General features: G+C 41.9%; 1 protein-coding gene across 1 annotated transcript in view; it reads right to left on the reverse strand.

Annotated features, from left to right (window-relative positions):
- Positions 1-7,474: 7,474 nt before the first annotated feature.
- tcerg1l (transcription elongation regulator 1 like) overlaps positions 7,475-24,402 on the reverse strand; it is a 56,098-nt gene continuing 39,170 nt past the window's right edge. Inside the window, exons 6-14 of the mRNA XM_062526428.1 lie at positions 20,241-20,366; positions 15,775-15,857; positions 14,210-14,298; positions 12,532-12,686; positions 10,893-10,971; positions 9,845-9,983; positions 9,540-9,629; positions 9,266-9,384; positions 7,475-8,423 (exon numbers count right to left, since the gene is read on the reverse strand). Of these exons, the coding sequence (XP_062382412.1) occupies positions 8,267-8,423; positions 9,266-9,384; positions 9,540-9,629; positions 9,845-9,983; positions 10,893-10,971; positions 12,532-12,686; positions 14,210-14,298; positions 15,775-15,857; positions 20,241-20,366 (1,037 nt within the window). The 3' untranslated portion in view covers positions 7,475-8,266. The remainder of the gene's footprint in view (positions 8,424-9,265; positions 9,385-9,539; positions 9,630-9,844; positions 9,984-10,892; positions 10,972-12,531; positions 12,687-14,209; positions 14,299-15,774; positions 15,858-20,240; positions 20,367-24,402) is intronic.

The following is a 24,402-nucleotide window of genomic DNA, read 5'->3' on the forward strand; positions in this document are numbered from 1 at the left end:
CCTTAGTCTAGAAGTGCATTCACCTGACAGATTTTCCTCTTGATGCTTAGTGTTAAATCATTCCCCTTCTTCACTATTGTGTGTCTCTGCTATGACATGCAGATGCCAGTGATCTATGGCTGCAGACAAAACCATCAAAGTTTCATCTCTTGTCTTGCCTCTTTTTACTGGGCTTTGTTCTGTCTTAACTTAAAACTGCATAGCAGAATAGGGTGTGTCTCTGCCTGAAAAAGGTCCAAAAACTGAACTTGATCATTGGTATGATATTCCGGGTTGGGCTTAGTGCAATTGTGGACTGCAACACAACCCACTGTCTGAATCATGCACCAAGATTCTGTAAATGTGTTGAGAAGCACCTCATAAGCATCAGCCATGTGCACTCCTTATACCACTTCAAACCTTTGAGCTGCGACTTCAGTGCCATGTTGTTTAGCCTACACAGTAATACCACTGAGCATAAGCGCATGCTTCTTCTGGCATCCTATTTAAACAACACAGCTCATAGTTTAGATGTAGCCTGTCTGAGGGGGGTCTCATGGAAATCCTCATGTATCAGAGCAACCCACTCGTGCTCCAGCAGCAGCAGGCCCATGTGTTGGATATGGATTAGCAGAGGTCTCTCTTGATGTAGCTGCATCCCAGTGTGTGTTTGGAAGGTAGCTCCATGAGTCATCTTGAGGAGAAAGACTGGAAGGTGAGTGCTCGGGGTTCTCTGGCTGTTGTGAAGGGAGCCTCTCACCTCCAGGCTCATTTGAGGGTGCATCCGTAATCCGCCAAAGCAGCAGAGACTGGAGCTCCTACATTTATTTATGACTGTGGTTGCAAGGGGTGGCAGTGATGGAAAATACTTGTTTACTTCTCCTCAGTGGTGAATGAGCCAATCACTTCCTTCCTCCGGTGCTGGCTGCAGGAAGTACCGAGCTCCATCAGGAACGTGCTCCCACTCAAACATACCTGCACATTCATGGCCATGGAAATCTACATGCTATTCAGGCACACAATGGGAAAATCGAACTCAAATGCATGCGGAAAATGGCAGCAAATCGCTGCTCTAATACATAGTGCTTTGGCATTTCACTGTTTATGAATGTCAATTCTCCTCAGCCTGTGCAGTAATAGGAACACATAATGAGATAAATGGATTAGATTTACAGGGCCAATTGTGTATCACTTGCTATTAGGAGTGATTGAAATAGAATAGGCTTGCTATCAGAAAAGTCATCTGGTGGACGGCGTGCAGCCAGGCGGACTCCAAACCCCAATATCTCACTAGTTTGTGCACTCAAGCCCTCATTTCACGGAGCTCTTCATTACAAGGAGAAAGCAAACCAAGAGGTAAGTGGCTCAAATTCTTTCCTTGAATTAGGATTCTGTATAGCACATATTTGATAACTCAAAACGATGTATGTACTTTAAACAGGACCTGTTTTGGGCATGTTTGCCAAACAGGCAACCTTCTACAGCAGAGGTGAAAGTTTTACAGACAGAGTGAAATCAGAATAGTGGGATAAGGACTGTTGAAAACTGAGCAAGGTACATAAAAGGTTTGTAAATGATAAGATCAGTCACAGTTTTAAACCTCAGACAGCAGGAAGTGGAGCTGCAAAACAAAATCATTATTTGCAATTTGAGGACATTTTTATAACCTTAAAAAGATTAAGGTCAGAGAATGGTATAAAGCCACAATACCACCATTGGTCACAAGCATAGGTGTGGTAAGGTGTAAAGTGGGCTGTGAGAAACCATTGAGAAACTGAAATTGACAAAACATGACTGGCTCATCTAATAATAAAAGAAATACTTTGGCTTTCAGTCATACCTAAAAGCTTACCAGATGCTTTTAGCTGTTGGAATGATTTTCCTGTCCCAGTGGGAGATGACCACATGCCCTCCAGACATGTCACCTGAAGTTTTCCTCAAAACCTTTTGAGACTGAAATAACAATAGAGACCATAAATGCAGCTATTTTTAACCGACTCGGCATGGATCCCAGTAAGTCCCACTGTGGTAGCTTTGGCTGAATCATGACTATTATAAATCATGGACAATTACATAAGAAGGTTATTAATCTGTAATGATCTTGAAAGGGTCTCCATTAGTTTCTGCCGACCACTAAGTATCCTATGAACCTTCATGTATGAATAATTTTAACACTTCTGAAGCCTTTTTTAGATTTTGGAAACAAATCCATCACACACTGGGAGCAAAATACAAATACAGAGTTCTATCGATGAATATAGTATTCCATATATACTGTACATTGTCATCTACATGTGAAAGAAATAAGCAATTATTCTGTTGCAGTTGAACAATGTACACCAAACTTTTCACTGTGTGTGTGTGTGTGTGTGTGTGTGTGTGTGTGTGTGTGTGTGTGTGTGTGTGTGTGTGTGTGTGTGTGTGTGTGTGTGTGTGTGTGTGTGTGTGTGAGTGTGTGTGTGTGTGTGTGTATGTGTGTGTGTGTGTGAGAGAGAGAGAGAGAGAGAGAGAGACATCCTAAACTCTCCCCTGCCTTGTTACGTTTTTGCACAAAATGCTTTTTATATGAGCAGCATCTTTGCTTTCCCTTCTATTACTAAACTCAAAACATTCTTAATCCAAATCAAGGTTGGATGAGTGCACTCACAAGACATTATAGCAACACAAAGCAGCAACATACTTTTACTGTATTATACTTCGCAGGTTTACTTATATAGTTAATATCTCATTACAGAGTTGCAGACATAAACATCCAGAGTACAAAAGTGCTTTCACATTTATGTATGTTGTAAAACCCAGAAAATAAACAATACCTCTGTAATATTATGGTTTTGAGGCTAGATATTCACCAAAACCCTAAGCTGTCAGCAGCTGAACCTTTTAAATGATCATAAGCTTTTCATCTCCTTTGTTAAATGTCCATGAATGATCATGATCCTCAGATCTTCACATCAGACGAGTGAGGAATCTTCTGATCTCAGAAGTTGAACACTGTGTGAATGTCCAATTAACTACCCTTAAAGAAAAAGGAAATGTCAACATGCTTGACCTGAGACATCCTTAGAATATGGTCATGTTTATATAACAGCAAGAGTGAAAACGCTGATTGCCATTCCTTAGGTAACAAAGTTCAGCCTGGATGTGTGAAACAAATCCGAGTTACTGTAGCCTGAAGTGTAAATGAAGTGTCTTGCCACGTGTCGCCAGTGAGTGCTGCCTGTCTGTTCTTCTTCTGTCTTGATTTCTCTCATCGGCCTGCTCCGCTAACTAATGGTGTGAGGCAGATGCTACGCATTCATTCACACGGATTACTGATCCAACAGTAAAAATAACCCAGGTAGGAAGTGGCATTGGGGTTGCAACATTGTTAAAATGCTCAGTTTAATCAACTTTTGTGATTGTTGATTTCCTTTCCCCCTTTTGTTTCTTGCCTACATACAGTAAGTGTGGCATCTGCCTTGGTCTATAATCTCCTGCGGTGCTGTAATTGTGTTTGTTTGTTTAGCAGGCGTGCGTGAGGTTTCTCTTTGAGGAAGAACGTTTCCTGGTGGTGGTACCCTGTAGCTGCACGTTTGCCGTTTACTCAGAGCACTGCTTGCTGCAGGCTGCTGTTTCACTGGTGAGTCACTCTCTTGCAGTGTGTATGCATGTACAATGTTGTGGATCCTAGAACACACCTCCAGTTAGCCTGCCTCCCTCAAAGTAAGCCCCAGTCTCGCTGGGGCGATAGTCTCACTGCCTATCTCTTCTGTCTATCTTCCCTGTGGAGTTCTGGCCCCACGATATAAGCAGCTCCAGTGTCATGCTATATTTTAGAACTATATTTTTTATATTATAATTAATAAAGGCTATCTAAATAGAAATAATTCATATTTCTATTTTTTAAGTATATTTGTTGGGCCCTTTTGCCTTTATTGTGACAGGACAGTAAAGAGATTGACAGGAAGTGAGTTGGAGAGAGAGATGGGGAAATTACCCGGGCCGGACTCAAAACCACCTCCTGGGCATTTGGACCCAGATGTAGTATGAGCACTGTAGCCTGCTGCACCACAGCACCCCCTCTAAATGGAAATAATTCATATTTTGTTTTTTGTTTTTTCAAACCCCTGTGGGTCTTTTCTGGTCTTTTGCTGCAGGACTTCCCTTTCCTCACTCTTTTTTTTCTCAATCAATAAAGTGAAATGTACAGTATGTCTTCTGCTAGGTACATTCAAACCTGTGTGGATAATGTGTGTTCCATTGGGAATTCTCTCAAAGCCATCTCTGGGTACTGGGCCCAGGGTGGTGTAGTCAGTTTACAGTGATTGGCCCATAGCTACAGTACTTCCATACTGCTCTTGCCACACCAACAGAGGCCAAGAATATTTAAAGATACCTTAAAGACGAATTTCAGCAGCTAACAGTGATGCGCGGGTACGTGTCTGAACGACCCGCCCCGCCCCACCGTTTACAACTAACCCGACCGCAACTCGGACCGCAAAAAAATAATTATTGAAATACTGAACCCGACGCGCTTCCCGACCCGCTTATTGTAAAAAGTAGTCTAACTTAGTCGTAGCGTCAAACTGGTATCTCATATGCATGTAAAACAATAATATATATTGCCTAATTATATATAGCCTATAATTGCTCAGAACTTGGGAAACATGCATTTAGTCTAACTTTTTTTTGTTCCGTGTCAGCATTCATCCAAAAATTAGGCTATTTGACTCAACATTGAACAATTAGCCTAAGGATTTTCCTATACAAATTCTGTTTCAGCCGTTCCTCACATGAATGCCTTGAAGCTCTCCCAAGCATGAAATGCAGGCATAGAATATTATTAAGAAACTCTTTATTAACGTCTTCATCAATGGACCAAAACAAAAACCAAAACCCATAGAGCCCGATTGAGTGCGTCATTGCTCCGCGATTAAATTGCAGCGAGATGAAACCTTTATTGCACGAAACAGCAGACGTGGGGCTTTCCAACGAGCCACTTTATAAGTTGTGCAAGGACGCACATTGCATGCTCATATTGTAGGCTATGCCTTGATGACATTGATGACATTGAATTAAGAAGTATTTCCTGATTTGGGAAACGTTTAGTTTATTTTTCTTTCCATAATAGGCTACCATTCGATCTTGCTGCAAATGATCAGACTTGAGAAGCACGCATTGCATCGGCAACTTTGCTGCTCAGTAGCCAAATTTTCTGTGGAGGAGGCCAGCAGTTAAAGAAAAAAGCTGCAGATCATAGACAGAGAAAGCATATGCTATGAGAACAGAACACAACTGCATGTCAAGTGTAGCCGAGGGTCTGTCTACGCAGAAACAACAAGTGCATTTCTACATGTTCGTGACAAAATGTGGGTGATAGACTTGCGTTTCAGTGGGAATGCTGCAAATTATGTCTTTCTCTTCTAAAGACAATTATGTACGATATAAATGACAAAAAATTAAAGGCATATTTTTTTTTACCGACCCGACCAAACATGACCCGAATATCATAAAAAATATTTTTTCTTGACCCATACCCGCTCGATTCGGATCAGCCCGCGCATCACTGGCAGCTACTCCCGGTGTAGAGGTTGAGAAATTAACACCTTTAGCTCCTATTCTTGAGTCCTGTCTGACCTTTTTCTCAGATATTCGTGCACACCTAACACAGCCTGAAGCAAGGTAAGAATGTGTGCAACAATTACAGTAAAGATGAAATTTCCATCAAACACTTCAAAGCAGAATTTAACTTGGGGAAAAAAAACTCTGCCAAGAAGTTTGGTGATGAATGTTCACCACTGAAAAATCACATTAGTGCTAGAATTATATTACAGTATCGGCCTTAGAGAAATATCAGGCACTGGATTACACTGCACCTGGGGTTTGGTAACCAACAGAACACTGAAGAACAAAATGATACTTGACTCAGACAAATAAGTGAACCACTACTGTAAATTCCAATATGGTATTGGCAGTGTTCCTCAAACTTTTTAAGAGAGAGAACGACTTAAGCAATAAAAACTCACAGACCAACTCCCTGAATATCAAAATAAAAACATAATATGCCTACCTCAACATCTATGATACTAGTGAGACAGTTTGCTCCCACTCCCAGTTTGTTTTTCTTTAATACTGTTTGGATCTACATAGCCTACACAGCTCACATACACACTCACAACTTTGCTTTGGAGATACATAGGCAGTTTAAAAAAACACTGATATAACATTTGGAGACATTAACCTCAACACCTGGGCTACACCAGGTTCACAACTGAAGCGCGCCGCTATCATGTCTGCATTGATTACAGTGGAAGCTAATTGTAGCAGCAGACGCTAAGCGAACACAATGCTTCAGTTACCTGCCCAAAGTAGCCTGCCAGTATCAAGAATAAAAAGTTTGACGTTAATTACAATATTCAGAGTCATGGGCATGTGGCAGGACATCAGGGGTTGGACCAATCTCACGGTCAATGACCACTATCTTGAAACCATACTGTCCTTTCCAGACTCAATCTCTGTTCTGTGTTTGTGCGATGATGATGTAATAACCACACTTAAGTTGTGCTGAGAGTAAACCGTACTGTATGTCCCTCTAATGTCCGCTATGGTATACACAAACTCTCTCATGATGACTGCCAAATATGATTGTAACATATGTTTTGTTCATCAGTTGTGAGCACAATTGTAATTATTCTAACACTATTTTGCAAAATGCTTGCAAAATAATTTTTTCCATTTATTTTTTTGCCGAATTTGTGATGAATGTTTAAATGGCTTTTAGAAGATTTCAGTATAACAGCTTGTTTATTTGTTTTTTTATTCTTAATTGAGTTACTTATCTGATCCTTTTATCCAAAGTGACTTACAGTATAGTCTTCTGAGACAGCAGACAGCACATTTAAGATGATAAGCCTTACACTGGTACCCAGCGATTTGAAAAGCAGAAAGGAGATCAGCAGGGATTATTGCCAAACTTTAGAGATTAAATGTCTGCTCCCTGACCAGTGCTGTTTAAGGTTTGACAGCTGACTTCAGAAGCAGTCACAATGAAAACGGTTTGTCGTTAAAATCCTGAAATGTGAACTTTAACAAAGTGCAAGCTTTCTGCAGAAGAGACCTTCTACACATGCGGACAAATGACACTTTACTGCACTGTATACTACAAATTGTGCTAAATATAAATAGGCTACACTTGGGCACCACATTTTGATAGTTTATAAATCAATTATAACTGTTCTATAACTGGTATACCCAATGAGCACATGGCATTACCAGGTAATAGGATTTAAGATTTTAATAGCATGATAGTATGAACAAGCATAGTAAGTGCTATTAAAGTGGTTTGTACTTATCTGAATATTACATGAACAAAGTGTTAAAAGTGTTGTTAATAATTGTTATGTTGTAATAATGTCAGTTTAAATTGTACTTGCCATAAGACTTATCAAAGGTGATACTGTTCATTTAATGAATCAACACAACAGTACACAAAAGGCTTTGATTTAATTTAAAAATAAAAAGGAGAAAGAAACAAGACAGCTTATCTTACCATCAAATCATCAAGTCAATATTTTAAAACAGTAAAACAGCCTTCCTTTACAACATTTACATCTTTAATGTACACCATTGATTCATTTAAACATACATTGATTTGAAAGACACATATGCATTTACATGACTTTATTTAGTAATCCCAAAATACATTTCTGTTTACAATATGACACTTTAGCAACAATGCACTTTTTTTCAGACAACATTTGGAAAACTCATCGATGCACAACATTTCAAAGAACTCTTCAGGACTACCTATTCAAGGCCAGGTCCAACACTTAAACTTTAACACTTCTCCTTTGGGTTTCTGCACCAGGCTACATCCACCGTGATGTGACAGAGCCTGCACACACTTATGTCAAGTACACAATTAGGGGTGCACACACAAATCCATGTATGGGCCTTATACAAATGCATAAAGAACCAAGGAACAGCCAAATATCCATGTCTGTCACAATGACTCAAACAAGAGAAATACTGATGTTCATTAGAGCTTCAATATGAAACATATCTGATCACTGAGAGTTCGTTCATTGTGTCAGGACAAACGCACCATACTCCCAGGTCCCAGAGCACATAGCACAGAGCTGGAGCATAGCGCTAGCTCCATAACGTTAGCCTTCCCAGCATGCTCGTCTATTAGGAGTGATGTGAGCCATGGATGTATTGTCTGTCTGTTTGTTTACCTAAGGTGGTCGGTTGTCTCTCACAGTAATCTGTATGGCTCAGCTGAATGCCTGGCGGAGCTTGTGCTTCCTCATCTCATCTTCCTCAGCCTCATGCGGTTCTCCTTATCGCGCTTCTTCAGTGCATTGACAAACTGGTTGAAGAAGAGCTCCTGGTCCTTCTTCTTCAGCACTTGTTTAAAACGCTGGTCTCTGCCGTACTTCTCCGAGAACTCTTTGAAGGTTGACCTGTGGGGTGAACAGTGTTTTTTATTATTATTATTTTTACTGAGCAGAAATAAAAAGAACAGCCATGCAGATGCGGGAGATGTGAGCGAGCCATCGGAGCCTTACTGTTTCACCCTGAGAAAGGTCACCCAAGGTCGCGCGCCGCATTGTACACTTGAGCTGCACTACAGCGGACAGGCTTGTGTTCTGACACTGATTACTTTTATGTCTGCGAACGCCGAGAGAAGAGAGTGCCACTGAGATGTAAGGGTGAGAAAGCTATTTTCCTCTTAGGCGCTGTGGGAACTTTGCACAAGGGATAGGATAAAAGAAAAAGCCATGCTACCGCTAATGCTGCCTTATCTTCTGCTACAGTTCCCCCAATATAGCCTCCTATTCTGGGTTAAACTGCTGCAATGATGTGGCATTTACAGCAGACCCAGCATCATGCTTTAGTGATGTAACGACTGAGTGCTTACGATCAATGGACTGTGTAGTTCTATTACCCTTAAAAGTTCAGACTACAATAAAAGAAAAGTTAGTCCCAATTGAGACAAAACGCATTCTGTTGTATATATTTCCCGATTAACCTTGTATTTTCAGTCAACAATCCTTGAAAAAAGGCAGATTTTTGTAAAATAACACAGCCAACAATGTCTTTGGCCCTAAACACTATGAAAAATACATCATTAAACGCACAGGTTATTGAATAATTCTTTCAGAAGGCAGAGAACTGAGCGCATCCTACACCTGGGGCAGCCCGAGGTAACCAAACAAGCTCATTAATACACAGAGTCACCCACAGAGGTGAACAGCCAGCCTCGTCACTCTCCTCATAATGTGTCAGACGCCGGAGACTGTACCTGGAGGTCATCTTTGACTCTTCAAGGAGTTTGCGGTATTCTTCTTTCGCCTGCTGCAGTTTGCTCTTCCTTTCTTTGTGTTCCTCCTTTATTCGGGCTTTCACAAACTGATCGAAGATCTATTAGTCGGAAGAGGGAGACAAGCGCAAAAACATTTCCCTCTTTAAATAAGACAAATAAACATCAACAGCAGAAGCTGAAGTGGAACTCCAGGATATATAAAGGCTCATTTGTCTTGGCAGCTTTGAAATGGCAACAGCTCTGGTCACGGTACCTGTTTGCGTTCCTCTGAGCTCAGAAGGAGGTATCTTGGATCAAACACAATTTTGTGCAGCTCCTTCTCCCAGGTAGAGAACGCTGACACCTACACAAGAGGACAGACATGAGTCATAACAAATACATCACACTCGTGCCTCCCTCTTAAGATCCCACTGTGAAATATATATCAGTCTTTGCCGCAGACAGGCTCCATCTTTCACAGGAAGACAGCATGAAAAGCACTGGGGGGGACATGTGTATTTGTACTCCTTTCCTGGTAGAGCAACATGGACTCCAGGGCCCAGATCTACAGGTCCATACCCCTCTTTCCAGCAGCATGTCCCTGAAGTGTGCTATGCGGAGCTCCAATGGCAGAACCATGTGAGCGGCTGATGTTCCACTGAGTGTCGCTGGTTCCTTGTCTGTGCCATCCGGCCCACTGTCCTCAGGTTCTTCTACCCTTTGAGAGCAACAGACAGAGACACGACAACTGAAACAATATTGGATATGACTGCACCTACTCATATGATGCAATGACTGAATTATGCAATGCATTAGATTATGCTGCAGCAGCTTCTCTACTCTGTATTTACCAAGTCAGGATCTTGCTTTCAAACATTTCAAATGTTATTTGAGAGATTCCATGATGTGAGTTATATAAATAAAGTGTTTTAAAATTGATGCTTTGCAACCAAGCCAGCTCGAAGTTTAAACCTCTCCAAACACCAAGGGACATGGCGGCTATGTAGTTCATAATCATATTCCACATCACAGATTCTTTCCCTTGTCATAGACTATATTTAGACTGATTTCAAACAGATAAGCAACACACTTCAAAGATGTGGCTTTTAAAACATACATCAGAGTGTCAGAGCTTCACAAAAAAACCTCTCTATACATTGTGAGAAAAAAAGTGGCGTGCATCGTACACCAAGCTGAGACAGCTGAGGGTGAGCGCTCCAACACAACGATGTCATGGAGTGAAACATGAACACGCGTGATTAAGTCAGGTCTATTTATTTATATAGTAAAATCCTTTACAAATGATTAAACATGAATAATAACAAATAATAATATAATACATTTATATTATTAGATCAAGACATTCTTTGTCTATCAGATGATGTCAAACTGTTAGACATGCAATAACACAGCAGTCTCTCAATTTTGAGCACAACAAAGGCTAAACACTTTGAACCAAGCTGATTAGAATAGCAGTCTGCATGGCTATGACTTGCACAGCATGTCGAATCGCCCTGTTTAGACTTTGACTGGCTAATAATATGAATTTCTTAACAAGCACAAGTTCCCTTTGAGGAAAAGGACAGTACCCACAGCATACTAAACATGATAACACAGACACACTTACTTGTTCCTTTTGGTCTTTGAGTTGTGCTCATCTTCATCATTATCATCATCATCCGCTGAGGGGGAACTTGAGCCATCCCCTGATAAAAAAAGAAGACGGGATTATGAAAAAGAAGACAGGATTATGAAAAAGAAGACAGGATTATGGAAATTAATGGCATTGTCATATACTGTTGCATGTGATCAATAATCAGTACACCTACATGATTACAGTTACGGTACTGTATATCTAAGCAAGTAAGCAAATATACCATCCTAATAATCAATTTCCCCCACCATTCCTTTCTGATATTTAATCAAATAGGAGGTCCCACTTGGTTAGAACTATTGTTTTTCACCTGGTTCTGAGCACAGACTCTGAGTACAAAATCTATTCTTCCAAACATAATTCATGTTCGAATTCAAGTGGGTTTTCTGACTATGAAAGAATGATAAAACATGAACTAGCTTAAGGATAATGAAGGCAGGTGTATAGCTGGACATGTGTATTTCATGTTCCACAAAAAACACTAAGGACCTTACACACCAGCAATTATCAGATTTAGCTTAGCTTTAACACAACACTCGCCAAGATCTCCCAAGAATGCCTGATTTTTCTCATTCATATAGTTACACTTTTATCAAGGTTTCAGTAAGTCTGGATTTTGGATCTATGGTCATGGCCATCGGTGGGTGTAATTCTACAAAAATGAAGCTGAGTTATGAATTTTTGATTCAGCTGTCTTGTGTTTCAATGGAGAGTAGAGTCTTTCAAAGAGTAAGGAGACCCTGAGTGTATAAATGGTCAGTCAATGCACTGCGAGCTTATAAATGAGACTTTTTCTGGATGAGTAGAAATGTATCAGCAAATAAAAGCAATGAAGAGAAGAGGCAGGAGCACTGCTGCTGTCCCTTAAATCATCAGTGCTCTTAATAGGGACAAACAAGAATAATAATAAACATTCTTTACTAAATCATTTTTCATGTTACACATACCTAGACACGCTTTGGGAGTTGACTTAAGTAGTAGGCTACAGCATATTAACAGTTAACTGGCATAATTTTCTGTTAATAAAAATGACAGTCACCTCAACATGAACTACTGTTTAAACATGTTCATATGTTACATCTTGTACTATGTAGATAATTACTGTGACCAGATCCTCAAAGCAGCACTTGACATTTAGCATATTTCTCTCTGAAAGAAATATAGAGCCAACATAAAGCTAATTTAGCCAAAATGGATTGTTTGAACTATGCGGTCTTCCTGCTTAAGGTCACCAATGTGTAATCTGCCCGTAACTTCAAAAAGGCTAAATCAATAAAGATGAGCAACCTTCAGGGAAATCAAGTCAGCCGGATAATAACTTCCCGACAAGATCTCCAGTAATTCAATATTTACAAAGCCAGTCACACATGATCAATTCTGATGAGCTAATCTGTAAGAATACTTAGTCAACTGTTGGAAAGCTTTATGAATTTGCATTGCTGTCTTGCACAAAGACAAATGCTTGCATTGAATATTGGGCATTCATAAATATTCCAACATGGTCAATATAATGGCATTTCATATACAAGAAGCTGCTACTGCAGCAGCAGCAACCACTAGACTGTGGGCTGACAAGGTGATGATAAAGTACATTTCACTGCAAGGGTCGTACTTGATGATGAGTCTTTCTTGCGCTTATGGGGGGGATCTTCCATAATCCTCTTAAGATCTCCACGGTCTTTTAAATCTACAGGCCTCTCCCAGACTGACAGTTGCATTGTGGGATTGAAGAAGAACACCCTGTCATCACCTGTCCACACCACGCACCTGCAGGGGCAGAGATATTTCACCGTAAACACATGACAGGACCAAAACAGCACAGTGTCATTTCAACATCACAAGTCAACTCGGTTGCAATGGATTTGGAATTGAACTGCAACTGATGAAGTTGGCACCCTAGACATTGCTATTCTTGACACATAAACTCTTCCCGGTTCGAGTCTAGTGAGTGACTCTGTCCACCCCCCCCCCCCCCCCCCCCCATCACCCCGGTGTGTCCACAACCCCATCACCCTGGTTCTGCTGGCCTTTGCTGCGTGTGAGGATTGTGGGGATGAGAGTAACAAATAGCAGCTGGGTACAAGGTTGTGTGGTATTAACCTCCCCCCTACAGCCCTCTGGAGTGGTGCCCACGAGGAGGCCAGCCACCCCCGTCCTGGCAAACCCGAAAAGATTTCAGCCCAAAACAGGACTGTCCACACAAGGACCTCTGCATTGATGGAGGAATCTATTCCTTCAGAGTAAGTACACGGCTGCTCGATGCTTATAGCAGGGTTACTGTAAATCCAGCTCTTCTAAGCGCAGGTCTTAAAAAAAGTGTGCATGGACTTGATTGGATTATTTATTCAGATATAAATGGCATCAACAAAAAAAAAAACTGTTACAGTTTAGCACACTGGCGCCAGACAAGGGGATCTCCTAATTTTCAGATTACTCAGGACATTGCTGAGAAGATTTACAGTCCTCTGACTGTGAGTGCTTATCCCACAACCGTTCCACATTTATTCTTGGCGTGAGCACAACACACCGTCCTCGGAGCATTCACAAGCTCGGCACATCAAAGAACTCTTTTGGAATGTCTCTATACCTGCCATGAAAAACAAACGGTGACATTTCATTTACACTTTTCCCACACCACTCCTCCGCAGCTGGATTAATGTTGCCACATCCGTGCTTTTGGTGCACGTGTGTCTCTTTCAGAGTTGTGACAGTTCCATTATGATTCAGCATTGGCAAACCAGCTTGACTAAATGTGGTTACAAAATACAAAATTAATTATTTGTCACCTGAAAAATGCGGGTGCAAGAAAACAATTTCGCTGGGCGCCAAAGACAACATCATGAATAAGTAAATGGCCATTACCCCATATTTTGTTCCTCTTTGCACAAAGTTAAATGCTCAGTGGGATGTTTGTATAGTTCAACATGAATTAAAAATGCAATAAATTATTGTAATGAGGGGGTGATATGGCATTAATTGAATTACAACAGTCCCTTATGGTTTCCACAATATCCTGAGTATGTCTTTAACTGAAACATTCCCCCTAGCTGTTATCTGGAGGAAGGTCCAAATATTGTGACAGCAGTCTTTGGCTGAATTAGTCATGCATACACACACACACACACACACACACACACACACACACACACACACACACACACACACACACACACACACACAAACACACAAACACACAAACACACAAACACACACACACACACACACACACACACACACACACACACACAAAAAGTTAATTAAGAGCCACTGAGTTGTAAACGGGCTCTTACCAGGGAGATCCAGGAACAGGTGTGGAGGCCACAGGCCGCTGGTCTTTAGGGGCACTCTCCTCCTCCAAGCTGATCTGGAAGGGCTTGTCCTTTAGACAGGTGTTAAACACACAAGTGAGACTGAGCTGTGCTGGGAGTCTCAGTCTAAAAAGGGGTTTGCTTTGCCTTAGTGGTACGTGTTTGCAGGCCAGTACAAGCTGTATTTGTCATGGAACATCTGGGTCATCTGACTTTCACCCAGTTTTCATGTTTTAGATACAACTGAATGCCCATGGTGTTGAGGTGAAATAAACTAAATAGGAGTGATACTGCCTGGATGATTAAAAAAAACGCCCTTTGTCCTGCTGGGATCGATCCCAATATTGCTTGAATTTATTGAGCTATACACTCCTGTACATACAGTTATTGATTTCAGGAGACAACAAATGGGTCGAAGATAATAACAGGTTTACAAGCTACAAGTCTGAAATGATATGACTCCAATAAGGTGTGACAGGCCCCTTGAAAGTTGTTGATATTAGACAAACATTCTGCATCTGAACACAGTCTCTGGCCAATATAAAAATCTGACTCCATACTTCGCTTCCAATTAAACATAAATCCATAAAATGGAAAGAAAAACAACCATATGAGTATTCATTAGACATTTAACATGCGCAGAGACCTCTGCAGTTGTGAGTGATATTCCTGTGTGTGCTTCTGGAGAAGGCACGTCTGCTGACTGGGCCTTCAATTAGCTTTTACTTTCAAATGGTGTGCAAGGCTAATAGAAAAAAATCAGCAGCGGAGATTACTTTGTGATAAATTGTTTAGACCCACACACACAAACAAACAAACAAACAGAGATGCATGACCATCCCATCTGGATCAGTGATTCTCTATGCAAGCCTGTAGGGTGTGAGTGAGTGAGTAAGTGAGAGTGTGTGTGTGTGAGTGAGAGAGAGAGTGCGTGCGTGCATGCATGCGGGTGGGGGTAGGAGTGTTACGCTACAGGCCTAGCCTGGCATTTATCACATAATGAATTATACCACATGTCTTGAAATACGTTCTAATTGGCAAGGCTATGAAAGTCTCCAAACAAACATACAGTCACCGGGAGTCTCGTTTCACTGGAATATTGATGGGGGAGTCAGAACTAGACCTCACACTGCACTGAGCTTTTCAGGTCAGCTTTTGGGAGAGTATTTAGTTGAAAAAAGTGCATACATCCAAATAAAGGTGCAGGAGCCAAAAAGTTAAGATCCAAAAATGAAGTAAAAGGTCTGCACACTTGCTCTTGCTTGGTTTAGTTGATTAGGATGTGTAACTTGACTCCTAATGAACTAAAGCAAGTGAGAGCAAGTGTGCCGACCTTTTACTTCATTTTTGGAGCTTTTGTGAGAGCCCATTTGATTTCCGTTTCATACAAGGCAATAACCAGACCCTAATGCATCGCACCACCTATAAGTCTATATGTTATCTAAACATCTGAGCAACATTCGAAATGATCACACCAACTTCCAACCACATGGTCAGTGGACATGGCACAGCACGGCACGGCACGACTGTGAGAGGAGAATACGCACCACACGTTTGTCCTCCGTCTTCTGCTCAGTATGTAGCACCAGCGCCCCTGCGCACGACGGCTTCACCATCTCCAGCTTCTTATCTGCCAGATAAGAACACATGGAGGAAGTCTATTAGCATACATGTATGTTGTTAATGTGACAGAGTCGGGCGTAATCCGTCTTGCTAATAAGGGCGGTGGGAGTTGGCCCCTATGTGTGCCGCTATGGTAAATCATCAGACAGGCTGAGGTGTTTTTTTTTTTTTTTTTAAATGAAGATTCATCAGAAATGACACAGCCATTTAGTGAGGTGTCAAGAAGGATCGTTCATACCTAATTAAAGCTCTCAGCATTCAATTGCCCCACCAATCAGCAGCTCATTATGTGTTAAGTAGGTGCAAACCTCAAATGAAAACTCAGCGCACCTCAAAGAACACCTCCAGGGCTTGTTTCCCATAAATACGACACCTGAACAACAGGCTCAGCGATACTCATTTATATAAACAGCCAGCCGTCCAATAATTGAGTAGGAAATACTACTGCTGTACTTCAGGACTGCCATCGCAGTGTTGCTAATCTTGGTTCCCATGACATAGAGTTCATATCGTATCACACCAGACAGATATTCAAGCAATCCTCATATTTATTAACATTTAACATTTGCTACATCATTACAGTTTCCGATCCCTGAATGCTTATAAAGTAATTAAGTGAGCATAATCAATTAGAAATCATGGTTGCAAATAAACAATTGTTTTTCCGGGAAATGGTGTCTAAATTATGAGTGACACCCTTTTTTAATTTAGCATGTCTTACTTACTGCTGGAAATGATAACATAATTGTCATTGTGAAATAATAATAGAATTATAATGTGTTTGTACACTTACATAACTCTTATTCTATTTCTCTTAAATGATATACTGATAGATGGTATGATTGACATGACAAATATGAATGAGGTTTTGATGTTGTTCATCCCTTGATTTCTTTGGGGCTGTTGCCACTAAAATGCTGGCAATAGTCTTTCCATGGTCTGAATGACAGCGTACCCAAACTATGTTATTAATCATGTCCACATGATCTCAGGTACTGTATACCTCTGCACCCTCTAACCTCAAACCAGAGTTGTCTCCAGCTGGAAGCATTTTCATCAAGATGAGGAAGACAGTTAGCTCCACCACTGTATCTATACACTACTAAAGTGTAATATGCTGTGAAGTGTTTTGTGGGTAATCGTCTACAGTCCACCCTGTGTGTGCGTCTGTGTGTGTGTCTGTGTGTGTGTGTGTGTGTGTGGGGGGGGGGGGGGGTCTCTTTGAGTTGCCTCAGTTTTTTGTTTAGCATTTCTTTGTCAGCAAAAGAGATAGAACAGGTATAATGATAACATAATTATGTTATCATCAAAGTTAGGCCCTGTAGCCTACCCTGTGGTAGTTGTTTAAGATAATTACACTTGCCATTTTTGTAACACAATGAATCAAAGGACGCTTTCAATCCATTTGTCACCGGCATTAAAAGTACTACACCTCTCCACATGTAGGTTTTGAGATTGGAGAATATGAATACATCATGACATGTTCAATACTCTGGGAGGTTACCCCTCAATTGGACTACGATATCAGTCTGATACTGATACCCTTATTGCAGTCAAACAACTATAAAAATCTTAATATAATGGTGCCTATGTTGGCACGGTTGTAAGCCCTTGTGTGGGCATCTGTGGCCAGTCAGCATGCTCATAGTCATGTCATGGTACAGAGCTGAGGAAACAGATAGCTTGTCATGGCTGCGGTTGGATACTATGACTAGTGCGATGCATGAAAGCACGAGCAAGTTCCACTACTATGGATCCTGCCATCTGGCTGTCATTATGGAAGTGCTGTCTGCCCACAGGCTGGGAGAGACAGGTGTTAACATTAAGCATGGGTGCAAAATAAAAATGCAACATCACACAAATGACTTTTTATTCTTTCTCAAAAACAACATCTACAAAACAGATGCACATCAGTGCAATAGTGAATGATCTGTAAACCCCGTAAATGGATGAAGCGATGCTTTATGGCGCTGAGAATTGAGAATGGGCATATGCATATGCATGAGCATTCAGTAAGCCTCCTCTCTTCACTCTCAAATGACCAAAAATGAAAGCGGAGAAAAAGCAAAATGGCAAACAGACAAATTGCATTTGAAGCCCGGGGAATAACAAATCAGCAATATTTGTTTCTGCGTGATTGTGAGGGAGATATTGACAAAGGCAACAATGTGAAAATCAATACCACCCCCCATATCAAATCATGTTAGTTGCCACGTCCCTAGGGCCTTCTAATGAAGGAAATGTCCCTGTGTCCATGCATCACATTAGCATGGAGGGCAAATAGACTCCGGCACCTATGAGGCAGCTGTGTCTCAGTGTTATAAATGACTCGCTTCACAAACACTGCGTTCCCGTCGTGTATCTGACACATTACATGATATAAACAATGTTTTCAGCAGGATATGCTGCGCAAACGGCAAAGATGGCGCTTGAATGCTTGAAATCCCTGATTCCTTGTCTCCAATCAAACAAGGTACAATAAATAGCAACCCTAATCTAAATTCCGCTGCCTGGGAAACAAACTAAGAGGTCTGAGAAAAGCACTCCATTCTGCGCAGCCATGAAATCCCCCGAGTGTGCCATTGATTTCAAAAGGCTTTTCTGAGAAGCTTGACTACAGAATAGAGGAGATGACAAGAGGAGGGATTAGATGGTAAAGCATGCGGCTAATGGTATCCAAATAGCAGGTCTGCGTTGTGTGTGCCCAAAGAAAACGAGGGAGCCTGGGTTTTTTTTGAAGGATGTGGTTTTCCCCGTGAATTCTGCCATTAGTGTAGGGAAAGGGTGAGGCCAGCTACGGAGATTATGCAACAGCACACTCCTTCTGAGTGCCAGAGAAATAGCTAGAACACTCCACTTTAATCTAGTGTAAACTAGCCTGTCATCCACACCTTGTGATGTCTCACTGGGTCTACTTAAACGGTCATGGAAAGGTCCCTATGAAGGGCTGAATAAAGTTTCAGTTTTATTATGGCTTAATACTGAGACTGTAGGAGAACTGCTGTTCTAGTCTAGTTATATTGTGTATCTATAGTGCATTGATGGGGGAGCGTGCCAGCTATTACTATTAGTACTAATACACCTACTCCTAAATGTATGTAATGATGCAGTCATCATGCGTTACTCTACTACGGTCATTAACTGTGAAGACACAGTGAGCCCACATAGTCTGGAAGCCAGCCCGATTTCATCACACCCACTAAATCAAGGGCAGGAATTTCAGTCTAGATTTGCTCCATTGAGAAGTCTCTACGCCCAACTACTGTAAGATGTGTTTGGGCCAATCAAATGGTATGGGCGGGTTTCATATGATGACGGACAGATGAGCAACAGTGTAGCAGTCATCCACAGTACGTCACCTGAGTGTGCTTAAGTTGATTCTGTTCAAACAAAACAGCTGCCCATGGATTCCACTATTGCATCTGTTATACCAGATATTGACAGTGCAATAACTTTAAAAGACAAACAGAAAAACAGTGATTAAGGTATTTGACATCCTCAAATTTTGTGAGCCGAGTAATTTTGGGCTGTGTTTTTTAGGCTAGGTTGAAAAGCCCGCGCCTTATAATCAAATCCAAATGGTGTGTTACCAGTCTCAATTTCAAAAAGAATTTGTGTCTGGCTATGCCAGGCTAGCGCCTACATTGTCTTTTGTGGAAAACAAACACCGGGGCAGCTACACAGGCCATTGATCTATGCTTTATAGCATTAAATAATGCCATATATCATTGTGCAAATAGAATCAATAGGCCGTTACTGAATGTATCAGAAGAGCGTGTTTGTCTATCTATTTCCTAAAAGCGTATGGCCCACAGCTCCACAGGACAAGGGAGCCCATTCTGGGCTTAATAAACACTAGCACAGCCTGCAGCCATGGGGCCGCGCCGTGCCGCGCAGCCAAAGAGAATGCTGAATGATTCCCCCTCCCTGCTGCAGACAGCTAAGCACGGCACAAAGACCTGGAAGACCACACGCCGGAGCCTTATCTTCCCATAACACTCGCCGCATATAAAAACCGCCGTAAATAACGAGCGTGAGAACAACTGCTGAGATGTGTGTGATAAGGAAGGTGCAGATTTGTCGGATGGACTGCAAATGATTCTTATACACCTATTCATGCGGTGACAAAGTGGCTCAAAAATGTTCCAGTTCCTCCGGGCTAAAATGCAGACTTTAAATGTCATGGCTAATTTCGGTATCACCGTGACAACCTGGTGAGAATTCATTTGAGCGAGCAGCACAGAGCACTTCAAAACAGCTAAACTCAAACCAATCTGTGCCATGACAAGCTCACCTCACCCAATCCCACTACAATGTACACTTCAAAAATGGATCAGACCCAGGCTGTCCTTCAACATCCCGACTGGCGCGGGTAAATCAAAGAGCTCACCTGTTGGGCCCTGCTCCTTCCAGTCGCCCGCCATCAGGGCCACGCCGGGCGCCGTCAGCGAGGCCACCCTGCCAATCTGCGCTGGCAGCACGGGTCCCAGCAGGCCCTCCCAGGAGGAGTGCACCCCTGAGTAGAAGAGAGAGAGAGAGAGGGAGGGGGGGTAGAGGGAGAGAGAGAGAGGGATAGAGGGAGACAGAGAGGCAGGATAAGGGCCTTTGTGGACATGAAAGCTCGGCGACACATCAAACGTGGAGGCCTCTCCACCTGCACCCAGGGGAGCCCCCCGCTGAGTGGCCATCACTCGGGCCGCCGCGCTCTCCGCGGGAGTCTGGCCGGCCGCCGGCCTGCTCTTAATGCACTGGGTAATCATCACACACGTTTACAACTCTGGAGTCCAGGCATGGAAATACCACATGCACGCAGGTGCTGGAAAGGCCACCAACAAACTCTAACTGAACTGAACGCTCAACTATGAAGTTTAGTCTGTGATGACAACACGCCACTTTGTTTTTCAAAAAAGGCAGCTGGATTGATTGATTGTTTACTCTAAGGTCTCCTGTAACACTGCAGCTGGAGTAAAAGCACTAGCTAAATAAATAAATAAATGTAAATGCAAAAGGGAGATTCTGCGTGGAAGGTAAAAAAGTGCTTCGTTTTGCTCGACACCGCAGTGGCAGCAATTTTCTGTAAATCAAAATATAATTATCGGAGTAGTAATGCATTGCCTCTAAAAAATCTATCAGACATCACAGCATTTGGAAAGTAATGTGATTTATCATATCTGTCTGCAATGTTAAAACTGAGTTATTGATTTGCTAATGTGCATTCTGCATCTGATTCTCTATGCCGAGCTAAGACAACTCTGCAGCCCAATTCAGTGAACCACAAAGTACACATTTCAGGAAGTCCAAATATTGCACAAAGAATAATCACAGGCATAATCATTTGCAATTCAACAGGGTTGGTTGGTGCAATAATGAGCTTAAAACAAAAAGCAGAGTGCAGGCTTAATAATGATAAAGTTGGTACAAGTTCACACTCACACACGCTAACATTTTAAAAAGCTCTGCAGTTATGAGAACATGTTCCTTTGAAGTTCAAAATATCAAGAAGTGGTATAAAAATGTTTATTTGTAATAGCACATTCTGGGCCAATTCCTCCTAGAATCTGTCCAAAAATATCAAGATATCACAAATGTTTCCACGTAACAGAATCAGTGCATTGGAAATGTACTTCATGCAACAAAGATGTCTCATTTATAAAACCCCGATCCCAACCACGCAGACATCCTGTGTGAAATACTGCACATAATTCTCAGCATGTCTCCTGTTGGTTAGCAAAGTGGCAGGTAATGGAACAAATCAAGAGCATCTCAATACGGCTGTAGTCACACAGGCATGCGATCGATTGGAGAGTGTCCCCCCAACCAGACCACATGAGATAATGCATTGCAATTGTTGACAAGGCTTGAAGCTTATTTGCCAGAATGCAAAAACGTTTCAACCTTTATTTTCATTTTGGCTGTCTGAATTCCCTCAGATAAGTGTGGTTTATTTGGAAAGGTTAATTGCATTTGAAATTAGCTGGGGGCACCGATATGCACGACCTCTGGATTCTGCTGCTTGACAGAAGGAATTTGAATCTTACTTGTTTGCACAGTTAGAAAAAAAACCCCATTCAGTAGACATTTAATGTATGCTTAAAAGGTAAATATGGCAGTTAGCATCATGTGGTACCTTCTCATATACTGTAAATACATATTTATGAAAAGAAAAAACTCATTGATGTTGAATTATTAGGATTGGATTTGAAATTCAGTACCAGTTCCCTAGGCTGTGTTTGCTAGATAGTGGCAATTTATTCATGGTTCTTTCTTACCATTTATGAATATCATCAAAATGTCATATTTACCAACACTTTAACATTAGATGTATTGGACATATTTACAAGCAGGTGTCAGCTGACATATTTGAATGAGATCTTTACCACTATAAAAACGACAGACGGAATTCGAATGGGAATAAGCAAAGCAGTTCTCCCACCGAAACAGAGGAAATAAATGTGCTTATGTTAGTCACAGCCTGTCCGTTTGGAACTGCTTGTTTATCAGAACAGAAATCTCTTGCATCTTCACATCCTCATGAGCATGCTTTTCTCTGTAATAACTGGCTCTTTGCGAGGTGCCCAAAGGTGGCTTCCTTCTTGAAACAGTGGGAAGTGTGCTACAAATGGATTGGTATCTGATTAACCTGATTCTTTTGCAGTCTAGCTCTCACATCTGGTGAATATAAATTTCAATTCAAGCCATGTCGCAGACTTGACTAACGCACCCACCCCCTCCCCCTCCCCAAAAATCTGACTTATCCCACTCACCCCACCCCCCAGCCCCCTTCGACTCCTTCCAAAGTGAGATAAAAAGTGAAGTGATTAAAGTATAAAGTGGTGAGTGGAGAGGAGAGAGTGGGCGATGGGGGGATGAGGGAGGAGAACAGGGTAGATAAAGAGAGGAAGGGAGCACTACATAAGTGAAGTGGAGAGAAGAGAGGAGAGAAGAGGCACGACAGGGCGGAGGAGAGAAAACAACTATGTCGTCCTCGACAAGCGGTGTTAGTCTTGTGATGAAGCCTATAACAGGCGTCTCTGAGCACATATGCTGGAAGTAATTCACTGGCAGGAGGCTCAGGAGCCGGGAGTGTGGGGGCTGCAGGAGTCTGCTGTGTAGTCAGCTAGACCCATGGGACCTGAACATGACAATCATCCTCACGCTCTCAAGCACTCTTTTGCTCAAGTGATGGCATGTGTTTAATGTACCTGATACAGCGTCTCTGCTCACAGAGATCACTGTTAGTACAGTACATAAAAAAAGTCCTTATTTTGGCTTTGTCAAATCTGTGCACCTGATTGCTAGAAGTATTTTAAGAACGTATTCATTTTAATGGATGCTTACCCAAAGAAAATGACAAAACAAGGAACTTGTCATTAGATGACAATTATGCCGTGGATATCATAAAGTGGAATAACCAAAACAATGACTTGAAGCACATAGCAATTAGCTTGACGCATATTGTTCACCTCTGCTGAGACAAGCGTTGTACACTAGGCTAATGCTCCAGAATATTCTGCCATAATTCATGCAAATGGCTCCAACACTGTATGATTTGCAGGAATGAAAACATTAATGGAGCAAATGATGTCTTGTTAATGGCACTTAGCACTTAGTGAGAACAGAGCTTGGAGCCCAGGGATGTGCACAGCACACATCCTACAGTATGATGCAAATCGCTGTTTTGGGGAGCTTTATTGGAGAAGCTCAAACTTTAAATCGAAGATGATTTCAGCTCGGCATACGTTAATACGGTGTCTGTCGTCATACGTGAATACGCAGCCGTCTTGATTTGAGCTTCACGATGTCTTTCCGACCACATATGGGCAAGAACATCCACTTAAAGTGTGCATGTTGGACTCAGGCAGCAGCAGACACCCGGGCTGAGCCAGAGCTGGGCCAGAGCTGACCCCGGATCAGCCGCTAGCCGAGTCGAGTCCCTCTTTGCATTCCACAGACAGCTCTGAGATGATGCAATCATTTAATCAGAGGCTGTGGCTGCATGACAATTCCGATACACCATGCGTACCGGGAAGGAGACTCAGAACATTATCGCAAATGTGCAGATTGTGTAACGTTAATGAAACTTTAACCATAGCTTCCTCTCATGAAAAAAAGAAGCAGAATTGTGGCCAAATGTGTCTTTTTTTTTGTCTCTGGCAAGGAAAATAAATGATCTGTGTGGGTCCCTGCAGTTTTTCCCCTGCCCAGCTTTGGAAGAAAAACAAAAGAAAGAAAGTGACAAAAAAATACTAGGTATGACTGATGGAGCACACACTCACCTTGCAATCGCACTTCCACACTCAACACCCTCATAGACAGGTGAACCTGTGAGTGTATGTCAGTAAGTCTGTGTTCGTCTGACTGTGTATTTGTGCGAATGTGTGTGCTTGTGCGAGTGTGTGTGTGTGTGTGTGTGTGTGTGTGTGTGTGTCGCAGAGTGACAAGGGGGTGCTGGAAGCCATTTTTCACTACTTTAGCTTGTTGTTAGAAAGTGCTCTGAAGTCTTCCCATTCCCCAAATCCCTGTGAGTGGCTGAGTGGGTGTTCTTTGTTACA

The sequence above is a fragment of the Sardina pilchardus genome, chromosome 22 (genome assembly GCF_963854185.1).
Source record: "Sardina pilchardus chromosome 22, fSarPil1.1, whole genome shotgun sequence".
NCBI lineage: Eukaryota > Metazoa > Chordata > Actinopteri > Clupeiformes > Clupeidae > Sardina > Sardina pilchardus.